Raw genomic sequence first — 13,362 nt, forward strand, 5'->3', positions numbered from 1 at the left:
CATGAACAGGTTTGTCGGAGATAGGACATATCGGCACTTCGAATGACCGAGTTGATAAGTGAGTATGGATGGAATGTATAGGTGGGTATTCATTAAGCATTATCTTCGGATATATAGATAGGTATAAGGTGCTAGATTTAGCCCTTATTGAGTCTTGTGTAATCAAACAACAAGTGGGAAAAGGATTCGCCCAAGCAGCCAGCTGCGTTTTAGAGAGTTCGAGGCACAACTCCAGAGAGCCGCCGTGTTCGCAGGGTTGTGAATTTGGTATGTTCTTTCTTGCCTGCAGTCCAGCTGCGCAGTACGTTGACGCATGGAATGCGTCTCGATGGGAGATAGTCGTCAAGCATCCAGTGTGGGTGGGCTGATAGCTATGTAGGCTGTAGGCTCTCTATCATGAGCGCATCGCAAAGATGTACATCTGAGAGAAATTCCATAGAAGCTGCATGCAGAGTACGATCATCGTGTGGAAAATGACTGTGCGCCAGTCAGCAACCCGGGCAAACCCCAAGCAATAAAGAATCGCAGGATGAAAAACAAGAGCCTACCTTCATTCCCAAAAGCCTTCATCAACCTCGCCCGACCCTTCCTCTTCAACCACAACGGCATAAGATCCATCTGGCAGGTCTGTCCCTCGATGACCAAACACCCACCATATGACCTCCTACACTCGAGATGCCGTCTCCGCCTCTCCATAATTTTCTTGATCCGCCAATTACAGAATGCCTCGTCCGTTCTGAATGAGCACTTCTCCATCGGACATTCCAACTTCCGCTCGAATCGCTCAACCAGCCAGTCGACCTTTAGGTGCACGCCTGTGTAAACGAAGGAGTAGAAATGGCGGCTCGTATGCTTTAAGGCTAGAGCGTCAGGATACGTAAGATATGAAGCGATCTGGATATGGAGTTCTGGAGGGAGACCCATGAGTCTGAAATGGGATGGAGCCTGCACAGGCAAAGGTATCTTCGTAGATACGGTGGAAGGCATTGCGGAGTTGATGTGCCCGTTATCCCAATAAGTGATTGCTCAAAATATCGAGGTCTTTGAAGTAGTTTTATGCAGGTTCAACTCAAATTCAAGCCTGCGACGGTCCGCTGATCCGCAGGGGCAGTGCAGTGCTATTTCTAGGTAGGAAGCTGAGTCGCTGACGATGGTACTCCGAACTATGATATAAACGAGGGCGCCCAGAATTGTTGCCTAAAGAATGAGGGTGCCTTGGACGAAGCCAGCGTGGCAGGTAGATATACGATGATCAACCTCAAGAGACCAAAGAATGGGTATGTTTCAGCCTCATGAGACTCGAGTCACTCGACAGGAAAGCGATACGAGAAGGCGAGGCGTCATTGGGGTTTGCGGCTGGATGTGAAACAGACACTTCACCCGCGAAGGATGTTACGAGAAGATCATCATTACTGAGCAAATGAGACTCTCGGATGAGTTGACATCACGGAGGTCAGGACGAGCGTAGCACCATTGGATCGGACCTGCGACTTGGTTGCAACGTCGCAAGTGGTCGAGCAACGTTAACAGGCGGAGGCCCCTCCCGCCTCCGTGATCCTCACCTAAGCCGCATTCTCACCGCCTTCTGAGTTAGCCAGCTGTCTCCATTCTGCCGTTCGGGGCATTGACTCTTCTTCAAAGCACCGTCCTCTACTTCATATCCACTGAAATCCTCTTTCAATTCTTCAGAGTGCTCTCCGGACTATATCGCTTTCAGACGCACTCGCAACCATGTCAAACAACAAATCCGCCTACGGCACGCCCACGTCAGACACATTCGGCGGCAAATCATGGGACAGAGAAGAATACGCCAAAAAAGGCGCAGAGGAAGAAGCCAAACGCAAAGAAGAAGGCAAAGCGCGCTATGAGGCAAAACTACTCGGCAAAAAATGGCACGCGCCAGTTGACTACAGCTCGCTCGAGGCAACGACCTCCCGCCAACAACGCCTAAACGTCGCGTCAATGGTGGGCAAGACAACGATCGTCTCTGCCGCAAATGCAATCGGGAAACGAGGTCGCGGAGCGGGATTCTACTGCGCGGACTGTGATCTGACGTTCAAGGATAATCTGCAGCTCGTGGAGCATTTGAATAGCAAGCAACATTTGATTGCGACGGGGCAGAGCGGGGAGGTGGCGAGGGCGACTGTTGAGGATGTTAGACAGCGGTTGAGAATGCTGGCACATCAGAAGAGGGTTAGGGAGGAGGAGGAGAGGATGGTTTGGCAGATGGATTTGGGGGAGAGATTGAAGGATAGAGAGGAGCAGCTTTCTAAGGAGCGAGAGGAGAAGAGGCGGAAGCGGAATGAGAAGCGTCGGAGGGGCGGCGATGAGATCAAGCAGGAGGACAGTTGGGAAGGTCGATTGGGCATTATCGCCTAGTCACTCGGAGTTTTTCATATCGGAAGCTTCATCTACTCGTTGTACTTATACCCGGGCGTTTCGGCTTTGCATTTGGGGTGTTTTATACAGGGCGCAGTACGGTCAGGAAAAGGCGCTCGATATGCCGTGATGTTATTCGGCAAGATTGCATTCAAGATAGACAATATCACCACTAAAAAGATAACCAGATTACCCAACGCCATAACCTAAAGCACCCCCAACTCCGTACAAGTGCATAAATTATCGACAGTCCTACTTTAATCAGTCAACACACTCAATCCCCTCTAATGCGCGCATGGCTCTCGCTCCTTCTCTCTCAAACTGCCCGACGAGCCTTTCGCACTCTCGCTTGAGCCTCTCCTCGCCGTTCTTTGCGTTCCACATAATCCACTCTTCAACCGTCATCTTTTTCTCAGGGCTCGTCAACTCTCCCTTCAAATTGCCCAGGGCACCAACATTCTCTTTATCACTTGCACCTGCCATCAGTATCTCATCGATGTTGATCGGCACCCACGGGTGAGAGGTTTTGAGCGTTCCAGCAGAAGCATTCCGTTTCGAAGGAGAAGGAGTGCTGGCCGCCAGAGGGAATCGAACCGAGGCATTCTTGGTCGGGGATGTCAACTGAGGCCGTTGCGCAGAAGCCTTCATGGACGGCGGGTGATTCTCAGCATCGGAAGATTGCGGTGAAAGCGAAGGGGTCCCTCTGGATGCAGATGGAAGCGGAGAGACAGGTTCATCTTCCTCGTCCTGCTTTTGAGGATGGCCGGTGTCCTCTGGAGAGCTATCCGATGCAATGGATCTGGCATACTGTTTCTCCTGCGGGATGTCGCTGTACCTTTCAGCTGTCTTTGGAGGTACTTTAGATGACCTCCGGCGAGAAGGTTCGTCATGCGGTTGTTTCTGCTCGGTAATTTCGGGAGTTCGAGACTTCGACACTGGAGGCGATAGCTTTTCTGGTGTCTCTTGAACCTCAGAGCGCCGGCTCGCCCGCTTCCTCTCAGGTTTCTCAGCCTTCTCAGCCTTCTCGGCCTTGTCCGCCTTCTGGGATTTCTTGGGCTTCTCAGATGACGCTTTCTTTTTTGAAATTTTGCTCTCTTTCTCATGTGATTCCACCTCTGGATGGCTTGCTGGAGGCTTTGAGACGATTTCTACCGAAACGAATGACTCATGTTGGCGATGATCGTCTTGATCTTCTTGCGGTTCGAGCGGCTCGGGGGCAGGCGCGACTTCTTCCTTCTCTAACTGTTCTGATTTATTTCTTGAGCGGCGTTTGCTATTTATAGCAGGCTCAGGTTCCTGCTTCTCAGGCACCTCCACGTCATCGACCATTTGCTGGTCGGCCTCAGGTTCGTTGACCATCTGTACTTCATCGTCGGCAGCACGGTCAACTGCATCCTCTACCGGTTCCGCCTCCTTCTTAGCGTTTTTCTTCTTAGACTTAGGCTTCTTGGTGGTGGCCTTGGGAACAGGCTTCTCGACTTCGACTTCCTCGGGCTCCATGTTCTGCGGCTCGTCGCCTTCAAGCCCGGCTTCAATCGCAGCGTCTAGTTCTGAGTCTCGCGGAACGCGGGACTTCTTCGTTGTTCTTGTAGTTGAAGCGGCCCTAGATGTTTTACGGGCCCTTGATGCCTTCTTGGTAGTCGCACGACCTCTTCGGTTGGCATCATCGTCGACAGCCTCGCTGTCGTACTCTTGAACATCCGCAGCACCGTCGGTAGAAAGTATGCTCTGTGCTCGCGTTCGGCTGGTTGCTCGCTTTGAAGCTCGCTTTTTGGTAGGAGGTTCTGCCTTCTCTCCAGCATCTTCATCGGCGATGCTCATCTCTTCCATCGCGGCGCTCGATCGCTTCCTGCCCCGTGTGCTGCGCTTCGCTTTTGGCGGTTCGGGTTGCGCATATTCTGTTTCATCCAAATCCATCTCACTCACTATTTCCTGAGGCTCGTCCTTCTTGGCCTTTGTGGTCTTCGATTTCGCCTTCGTTTTCTTCGTGGATTTGGACTTGGCTGGCTGAGACATCATGCTTTGATCCATGTCCTCAACGTCAGACGCCGGGAAATCGGAGGCGGTGGATTGCGTCGATTGTCGGGAAGCTTTGGAGGTACGGCTCTTCTTTGATCGCGAACCCTTGCCCTTGGCAGGCTTCGCGAAAACAAAGAACGAGCAGTCCGATGAACGGCGGTAATGCTCGTCACTGTTTGGTCAATCAATCGAAGCAGGGAAGGAGCGGAGCTGCCACTTACAATGGGTTGTCCTTGGGCTCCCAGCCATCAAGGGACAACTTGCAGTAAGCGCAGCTCGCCAGGTCCGCGCTTTCTTCGTTCGGACAGAAATACCATCCGCCCTCAACCATCTGTGGTGGCGAACTTTATCAGATACTCGGTTGAAACTGATGATGAGAGAGCTGAATTACCTTGTCTGACTGACACACCCAGCCCTTCTTCCCATCATGTGGCCATGAATCACCAAAAGTGGACAGTCGTGCCTGAACGATGGCTTCACTTGTAGGGTCTTCTATTTCAGCTGGATTCGAGCTACGCTGCTGAATGTCCATCATCACAGCCCATCCACAGTCCTTCGCATGCTTCAGGTGCTCCGTAATCGGGTTGTCGTCCTCTTCCCACCCATCGAGCGCTCGGCGGCAGAGAAAGCATGTTGCATTGTCGGGATTCGTCTCGTAGGGGTTGTAGAAAAAGCCCGCGTGCGCCAACTACTCACACAAGTTGTTAGCATCCAACTGACGCATGAAGACTCCGTATGAAGGGTTTGGCGGTACCTCAGCCGGAGAAGGCCTGCTATGCGGCCATGAGATTGGTTTTCCGGATTTCGAAGTCGACGACCGCCTGTCCGGGTGCAGGACAAGATCAAATGTAGCCAGGCGCGCGGCAAACGTCTCCATTTCGTTAGCCATAGTATCCGAGCATCGAGGCCAGCGCAATGCGAGTTGCTGTAAACGAGGGACTGATTGCGGTGGTGATTGTTTACTGCCTTTGTTTGGGTCTGGGCGGTGGGACAGACGCGCCGGCGGAGGAACGGTGCCACGTGACCCTTTTGTCCTGAGGCATCAACACAACAACAGCCAAAGCCGAGGGTACGTCAGTAATGTCGGAGGTGCGTTCTCGGTCGAAGACCCGATGAATAATAATTCCACAGTGAGCTCCATCGGCCTATCCAGTTTACTGTAATCTCTCGTCATCCTATTCAACTCACTCCTACTGCTCTGATCCAGAAACCATGGTCTGAGTCTCTCCCAGCGCTCCAGAACCTCCCCCTTTCCTCTCGCGACAATGCGCGAAGCTACAGTAAGACCGCATTCCCACGGCATCCCCTTTTATCCGGTCAGCTTATGCTAACGGGTGTCTGCATTCAAGATCCTCTTCTCGAACACTACTGCGGGCTCGTACGTGCGCTTGCGCTCGGCGTACCCGCGGTACATTGGGAGGCATGGCCCGATCCGATATTTCTCGAGCGAGCAAAACTCAATTCATCCTCGAAATGGCGGCCTGGGGTTCTCCGGGAGCCGAAGTATATACCATGATAACAGCAGTGCGCAACACCTCCTCTCGCCCACCTCGCCATCCGCTTCATTCTCAACGTCCTCTATCTCCAAGGCCCCTGCTGGGGAGAATAACGACTGGGAATCCAACCAGGATTTAGCCTCGATATCGGCGTTCTCGGAACTCCCTTCGAAAGACTTTGGGATCAACCAGCACATGATAATCAACCAGGAATTCAAGGAAGCTTTGCGACAGATCCTTTGGCAGTTCAAGGCCCCTATTCGGTACGCCTTTGCGTATGGATCCGGTGTCTTCCCGCAAAATGGCAGTGCGGCGGGCTCCGAGAAATGCCATCCGTCAGCTCCCCCGGCTATTCAAAAGATGCAGCAAGGACAAGGAAAGATGATCGACTTTATATTTGGCGTATCCTACTCACAGCACTGGCATGATTTGAACATCGCCCAGCATCGGGATCATTACTCTGGGTTACGCTCCCTCGGATCTTACACTGTCTCTCAGGTTCAAGACAGATTCGGCGCAGGAGTGTACTTCAACCCCTACATCACTGTCAATGGCACATTGATCAAGTATGGAGTTGTAAACATTGACACTCTATGCAATGACCTCAGCCAATGGAACACCTTGTATCTTGCCGGTCGACTGCAAAAGCCGGTCAAGATTCTGCGGGACCATCCGAAGGTGCGGTTGGCGAACCAGATGAACCTTCTGTCAGCTGTTCGGGTAGCTCTACTACTTCTTCCAGCGGAATTCACAGAGTTCCAACTCTACAGCACTATTGCTGCAATCAGCTACATGGGAGATCTCCGCATGGCATTGCCAGTGGAGGACCCGAAGAAGGTCAATAACATTGTTTCTTCGCAGATGGCCAATTTCCGGAGCTTGTATGCGCCGCTCATCGAAAACCTTCCTAACGTTGTTTTCAATGACTCCCGCTGCTCCGAAAAAGACTGGATCCATGATCCCGAGGCGAACGTGCGACTTTCGCAAGACATGGATCCCACAAAGCGCGGTAATATGGTCCGCAGACTACCCGAGTCATTCAGAGAGAAGCTCTACTTCCAATATCAGTCGCGCTTCGGTATCCCTGGTGGGGAGTTCAGCAAGATGATGAAGGAGAGCAACGACAACGACCCAGACCTCATCCGCAAGAGACAGGGTGGGCCTTTTGAACAGCGCATTGCCAAAGACGATGGTTTGAAGCAGGAGATTCAAAATGCCATCACAAAGACAATCCGCTGGCCGAGCTCCGTCGAGACGGTGAAGGGATTGTTCACTGCAGGGATAAGCCGAACCTGGCGCTATCTCAGAGCAAAGCAAGACAAATGGAGGCATTCAGGTAAAAAGGCGAAGAGCTCAAGCGAAGAGCCTGAGAAGTCCTCCAAGAAAGAATAGAGACGGTACTTCATTCATACTGTCATTATAGAGCATATTACGGCGTTGATCTGGATTGGTGGTGGACATGTTACACTTGTATACATTGAGGGTACCTGGCTGAAGTATACTTTTATGGCTGACAAATGCCAATTGATAAATACTGAATACAAATTATTGAAAGAACTCGCATATATATTTGGAGACAATTGCAAACTGTAGTCATTCTTCACGAATTGAGCTCTTTGACTCATAGATCTGTAGAGCCCGGAAGGTCCTTATATAAGCCCGCTCATCCCCGCCGCCTCCCCACCAGTCTTTTCCGCTCGACCAGAAAAGACCCGACAACCACATCCTCCTCAATTCACTTAAAAATGGCTCCAAAAACATCTGCCTTTGATCTCTCTACGTGCGCGCGCAAAAATATCCTGAAGTTGCAGCCCTACCGATGCGCTAGAGAGTATGTCCCCTCACTCGTCACCTGCCCCTCCTCCGCAATCGGCGCCGCAACTGACACCAATTGAACTACAGTGACTACAAAGACGACGGCACGAATGTCCTCCTCGATGCCAACGAGAACGCATACGGCCCTGGTCTGGCACTGAACCAGCAAGGTGCTCTCCAAGAATCAGCCATCAATGGCAACTTGACGGGGTCGTCGAACCCGGAGATCGACCTCCTTGGATTGAACCGATACCCTGACCCGTACGTCTGCCACAAGGCATGCATAGTGCTCAAGACCTCCCTTTGCTAATTGTAATCGCGTCCTACAGTCACCAGCACCCTCTCAAACAGCTCTTCTGCAACCTCCGCAACACCCACGCTCACACCGAAAAGAACATTACACCCGAGAACCTCTTTGTCGGCGTCGGCTCCGACGAAGCCATCGATGCCCTCCTTCGCGCCTTCTGCGTCCCCGGAAAGGACAAGATTCTTACCTGCCCTCCCACATACGGCATGTACTCCGTCAGCGCGGATGTCAACGACGTCGAGATCGTTAAGGTCCCGCTAGACACAGAGAACGGGTTCGCGCTGCAACCTGAGAAGATCAACGCCGCCCTTTCGGCCGATCCCTCAATTAAGCTCGTTTACATTTGCTCCCCCGGAAACCCCACGGCGAACCTCGTTGCCAAAGAGGATGTTCAGAAGGTCCTCGAGCACCCGACATGGAACGGCGTCGTGGTTCTCGACGAAGCGTACATTGATTTCGCGCCGGAGGGGTCAAGTCTTGCCGAGTGGGTTGCTGAATGGCCGAACCTAGTCGTCATGCAAACACTCAGCAAGGCCTTTGGTCTCGCGGGTATCCGATTGGGAGTTGCTTTCACAAGTCCCGAAATTGCCACCCTCCTCAACAGCCTCAAGGCACCCTACAACATCTCCTCCCCTACATCCGCCCTCGCAATGGCAGCCCTGGGCAACCCCAAGAACCTCGAAGTCATGCGCTCCTACCGCTCGCAAATCATCACGCAGCGCGACCGCATCATTAAGGAACTCCCTACCATCCCAGGTATCGGCCGCTTCCGCGGCGGCACCGAGTCGAACTTCCTCCTTGTTGAGGTCCTTGATAAGCCTGCTGACCAGGGCGGCAAGCCTAGCAACCCTGTTGCGCTCGCGACGTACGAGGCTATGGCTGAGAAGCGCGGCGTCGTCGTACGCTTCCGCGGGAAGGAGTTGGGCTGTGAGGGATGTTTGCGCATTACAGTTGGCACAGAGGGCGAGGTTACGAGATTTTTGGAGGAGATGCGGACTGTACTGGGCGGACTGCTTAGCGGCAGCGAGATTGCTTCGAGGACGTAACTCCGTGTTCAATAGTCTAGATCTTCTACAAAATCCCCTCTATAGAGTTAAGTACACAAAATAGACTTTGGGTTTTGCTGCTGATCTAAGTAGACTTTCGCCTCGTCCATGGTCCACGTATTCACTCATTGCGTTCTGGAAAGCTGCTTCTCATCAACGATTTCTCCCTCAATGCAGTCTTCTCAGCGGGCCTTTATACCGAAGCCGCCATCATCATCCCCAATGAAAAGTTTTGAGCTGTAAGAGCCAACACATTCAACCGTGGGATAAACGATAGAACCATCGAATTGACCATGGCCTACACTACAATGAGCTGCTAACAGACTGCCCAGCAAAGGACATTCCAGTCCTGAGTCAGGTGAAGGGTGAGTAGGAATTTCCCTCAGTCACTTGTGTTGTAGTCAACACAACACACTTTCGTTTCTTGCAAGGGTCTCATCACTTCTTCCCTCCATAGCCTCCCACCTCTCACTTGACTGCTTCTTCGTCACCCTTGGTCGTCCTTTTCAACTCTTGAAGTAACTTCCTTGCAACAGATCCTTCTTCCAGATTGACATTCCGACTCACTACATCCCTCTCTTTTACGTACTCCTACTTCATCGTTTTCAGACTCCTTCCGTCGCCATGTCTCCTCCATGGCAGATACCAAGAATAAACGGCATCCGAAATCTCCACATCTTCTCGTCTGATGGGCAATATCTCGGCGGTAAGTATAGAGGCCATAAGTACGTCCCCAAAAGTTAATCTGAGGCGTCTATATCTAGGCATATGGCTAAACACCCCCCCTCACATTGACAACGCCGAACTACACCTGATGTGCGAAGTCTTCATTCAGTTTCCTGCTGGAACCGGATTTTGGAGACTTCACAAGCTCAAGGGACCAAATAAAGACCAGGTAGGGCGGCTGGTTGCGAGGAACGGGGTGAATGTCACCGAAGGCCATTACGTGGTTCTTGGGGCTGAGGGCCAGCCGATAGCTGTCACACTGAACACCGAGAAGGTAGTTCGGAGAGCAGTCACCTCCCAGACGAGCAGCCGTGACCAGCGCGAAAACCAAAGACATTTTAAAGACACTCTTTTCACAAGAGACGCTTGCCGATGTGTCATAACAGGCGAGGACGGACCCAGCTACGTCAATCCGCGAAGGGGTCTGCTTGCTGCTCACATCTACCCTGTGGCAAGGCTCGAGCAGTGGCAGAAAGATGGTTGTCAGAACTGGATCAGTGGCAACAGCAACACCAGCTTGATCGCCCCGGCTAAAATGTTCTCCGCGCAAAATGGCCTGATTCTGTGTACCAGGGCTCACTTGGTTTTCGATTTCTTTGAGATCGCGGTCAACCCCGACGTAAGTTCTGTTCCAATGCCCTCAGTGATCCCAATCCCTTTCGGAGCTCAAACGATTGACCCGTATGCAGCGTGGATACCGCACTATTTTCTTCGGATTCGATAAGCAAGGCTTGGGCGGCAGAGTTTTGAGCCGCTCAACCAAAAGTGGCCCTATTGACCACCAAGTCAGTGACGAATGCCTTAGATGGCATTACCGCCAGGCCATAATGGTCCATATGCGCGGGGCAGGGGAGCCTCCTTGGGATACATATGATGACCAGGGTGGGGATGTTGGGAGAATCATGGAGTTACCAGATGGGGCCGAAATTTTGGAGGCTGAACTGGGGAACAGATTGGGTGCCTACGTTGACGTTGAGGTTTGACACGCCGCCATGTGCTTTTACGATCCTGAGTTTGGAGAGAATCATCTCGCTGATAAGTCATATCAAATCGCTCAGAGTGACGATCCCGCCCACGATTGACTGCCGTCCTTCTGTTCATACAATCTTACGCAATACCTACCACACTACGATGGAGAAAATGAGGTGTGAATTAGAATAGTTAGCAGAGTAGCCATTAATTTAATTTGATTCCAACCTGATGTTGACAAAAATCAAAACACCCATTGATCAAATACCGCCCCGAAATCCAGCGTATCCAAGAACTCCATTCCATCTGCAGCCCAGGAACTGGTCAAGTCTTCCTCAGCAGCTGCATTGAGCCGCATATCGACCTCAGCTGTATCCTTCGTCGATGACAGAGAAGGTAGTCGAGCTTCCAGAACTTCATCTAGAATGTTCGCAAAGATCTTGCTTGCGCGATCAAATAGTGCATGGTTGGTATTCGATGACAACGGTCGAGCCATTATTTCTATGTGCGATACAAACACACTGAGACTTCGGATGAGCTCTGCTCTCGAGCCGCTATAGGGAAGTGGGTTACCAGTTCGGACTTGGGTCTGGAGTGCTTTGATTAGCGTGCTGGCGCTGGAGAAGCCGCACATCACAATCTATCCCATTTTTAGTTGATACAAGGTGATGCGGTAGGCTGTTTCATGGAAGACTCACAATCGAGTTATAGTCACGCTTGATATCGACCATGGCCTCTGCCTGCCTACCTAGAACCAAGACTGTGGAAAGAAGTTCTGAGCTCACGTCCAAAAGCGCGGTCTCGACGGATGGATCAAACTGGCAGAGGAGTCTTTGCACGAGAAAAATGTTATACAGGTATAGTTGGTATGACATGATCATCAAAATGCGAACACCTATGGTGAGACTCTCGCTCCAACCGTGGGGTGCGTAACGCAAGTGGCCTGGTACAGAGTTCCAAGCGGTTGTGCAGCGGGAAGAGATGTCTCTAGAAAGAAAAGATGTGTGAGAAGACACCATCCGAGGTTGAAAACCATTCAGAGACATACCTCAACCTCACTGCAGCTGCCGCGTCGATAGGTCGCAGAGAAAGTTCCAATAGTTCCTCTCGAAATATACTGATGGAATGCCGAATCCGATACCATGAAGAGCGTAGATAGATGGGCTTGGTGTTCCAGCCCTCGCTATCTAACTCGTTTACGGCCTTTTCGAATTCCTCGTCGTCGGCCACAAATGCATCTTCATCAAGATCTAGAGGCGCCTTAGTATCTGCATACCGCCATGATACGCGGGGTGGTCGGCCAAGAAAGGTTGCGATATTCTTGTCTATGTAGTACACGCCTGCGTACACTCGTCGTCGTATTTCTCGGAGGAACACAGGAGCACCCTTATGGCAATCGCGATGCAAACCCAACTCGAAGGCGGAGCTCGCTACTTCTCCCAAACGGTGCCAGGTCGGAGAGCCTTTAAGTAGTTCATTAGCACTTACACATCTAGAGCCCTCACAGAATAAAGGAGGGAAGTACGACTTACTAATATCCCCATAGAACAAACAAGCCAATAGCCAATTCTCATACTGCAGCCAGACCAACATGTCGTTCACCGGTGTCAACATTTTGCACACTTGAATTGCTGTATCTGTGGCCATCAACATCTTTCGGGCAAACTTCGCACGACTCGCAGCGCCTGCGGACCCTGGAAATTTGGCATGCGAAAGTCCGAAAAAGCTAGCCCGTCCAGCAAGGGAATACACTAATCCTATGATTTCCAGACGCATCTGTGGCCCTGTACTGAGCGTGTGAAAGTCTTTGCCCTTGATATCAGAAGGTACATGGAATCTTCGCGCAGTGTTCTCCAGTATCCGTATTGTCTTCTTGTGTAGCAGCTCCGGAGTGTCGCCCTTCTCTATGAAATCTTTCATACCCTCCATGAACTTGAAGATGAAGGGAGAGGGCACGATTGCAGCTTGACTGGCGTCGTAAAATGCTGTGACAAGATCCTCAATCGGAGAGTCTTCGCCCAGGATACTGAGGATCTTAGTTGTCTCAGCTACCCAGTACGAAGGTAGAACGGAGTGGCCATGTCCTGGCTGAGAGTCTCCGATGAGAGGTGCGACCATGCTGTCCGAGATACCAGTAATAGCAGACTCAAAACTTGTAGGGCCGTAGTAGCCCCGTGGCAAAGACTCGTCTGTCACTGGAGTCCGGATGGTGATTTCAATCGACGATGGCGTGGGCGATGTCGGTGTTGGTGCCGGTGATTGGGTCGCCTTTAGACTGCGCTCTCCTGTGGGCCGCGGAGTTCGCTGGGTTCTAGATCGGACAGCCGTAGAGTTTCCTTCTCGAGTTAAAGGTGCTGGGTGGTAGTAACAGCGACTTTCGGTGTTGCGTTTCTGGCATCGGCCACATGTTGGGACTCCATGGTCACAGCGCACCTTGTCTTTTCGACAGGGCTCGCAGGATGCCGCCTGTCCATTTCGTCTGCGCGAGCTCATTTCAACTCCGAGTATCACAAACAATGTAAGTGATTGATCCGAAGAGGGAGTTGCAGTGGGATCGTTGAAGCTGGGAAGGTGCGCGAGGGTTGTTCGGAGTTCGGAGTTCGGA

At 51.7% G+C, this 13,362-nt stretch overlaps 6 protein-coding genes across 6 annotated transcripts; 3 read left to right on the forward strand and 3 right to left on the reverse strand.

Annotated features, from left to right (window-relative positions):
• Positions 1 to 80: 80 nt before the first annotated feature.
• BDV14DRAFT_163488 (uncharacterized protein) lies at positions 81 to 1,510 on the reverse strand. The gene is made up of 2 exons (XM_073767049.1): positions 549 to 1,510; positions 81 to 477 (listed from the first exon to the last, which is right to left on the reverse strand). Exons 1-2 carry the CDS (start codon positions 985 to 987, stop codon positions 395 to 397), a joined length of 522 nt encoding a protein of 173 aa, XP_073633524.1. The 5' UTR covers positions 988 to 1,510; the 3' UTR covers positions 81 to 394.
• A 135-nt stretch (positions 1,511 to 1,645) lies between these two features.
• Positions 1,646 to 2,543, forward strand: BDV14DRAFT_163490 (U4/U6-U5 snRNP complex subunit SNU23). Its single transcript, XM_073767050.1, has one exon. The coding sequence runs from the start codon at positions 1,732 to 1,734 to the stop codon at positions 2,377 to 2,379; it is 648 nt and encodes a 215-aa protein (XP_073633525.1). The 5' UTR covers positions 1,646 to 1,731; the 3' UTR covers positions 2,380 to 2,543.
• Positions 2,510 to 5,351, reverse strand: BDV14DRAFT_45313 (uncharacterized protein). The gene is made up of 4 exons (XM_073776802.1): positions 5,153 to 5,351; positions 4,790 to 5,086; positions 4,620 to 4,729; positions 2,510 to 4,570 (listed from the first exon to the last, which is right to left on the reverse strand). The coding sequence occupies exons 1-4, from the start codon at positions 5,285 to 5,287 to the stop codon at positions 2,641 to 2,643; spliced, it is 2,472 nt and encodes an 823-aa protein (XP_073633526.1). The 5' UTR covers positions 5,288 to 5,351; the 3' UTR covers positions 2,510 to 2,640.
• A 312-nt stretch (positions 5,352 to 5,663) lies between these two features.
• Positions 5,664 to 9,062, forward strand: BDV14DRAFT_186838 (mitochondrial matrix Mmp37-domain-containing protein; the record flags this gene model as incomplete). Its single annotated transcript, XM_073770875.1, has 4 exons — positions 5,664 to 5,678; positions 6,027 to 7,230; positions 7,808 to 7,970; positions 8,039 to 9,062. The coding sequence occupies 4 exons, from the start codon at positions 5,664 to 5,666 to the stop codon at positions 9,060 to 9,062; spliced, it is 2,406 nt and encodes an 801-aa protein (XP_073633527.1).
• A 227-nt stretch (positions 9,063 to 9,289) lies between these two features.
• BDV14DRAFT_45354 (uncharacterized protein) lies at positions 9,290 to 10,886 on the forward strand. The gene is made up of 4 exons (XM_073776804.1): positions 9,290 to 9,427; positions 9,599 to 9,768; positions 9,827 to 10,407; positions 10,478 to 10,886. Exons 2-4 carry the CDS (start codon positions 9,687 to 9,689, stop codon positions 10,769 to 10,771), a joined length of 957 nt encoding a protein of 318 aa, XP_073633528.1. The 5' UTR covers positions 9,290 to 9,427; positions 9,599 to 9,686; the 3' UTR covers positions 10,772 to 10,886.
• BDV14DRAFT_45344 (transcription factor domain-containing protein) lies at positions 10,757 to 13,290 on the reverse strand. The gene is made up of 4 exons (XM_073776803.1): positions 12,290 to 13,290; positions 11,806 to 12,220; positions 11,456 to 11,744; positions 10,757 to 11,397 (listed from the first exon to the last, which is right to left on the reverse strand). Exons 1-4 carry the CDS (start codon positions 13,248 to 13,250, stop codon positions 11,002 to 11,004), a joined length of 2,061 nt encoding a protein of 686 aa, XP_073633529.1. The 5' UTR covers positions 13,251 to 13,290; the 3' UTR covers positions 10,757 to 11,001.
• Positions 13,291 to 13,362: the final 72 nt, after the last annotated feature.

Source organism: Aspergillus stella-maris, assembly GCF_047715825.1.
Source record: "Aspergillus stella-maris strain CBS 113639 unplaced genomic scaffold BDV14scaffold_2, whole genome shotgun sequence".
In the NCBI taxonomy this organism is placed as follows: Eukaryota; Fungi; Ascomycota; class Eurotiomycetes; order Eurotiales; family Aspergillaceae; genus Aspergillus; species Aspergillus stella-maris.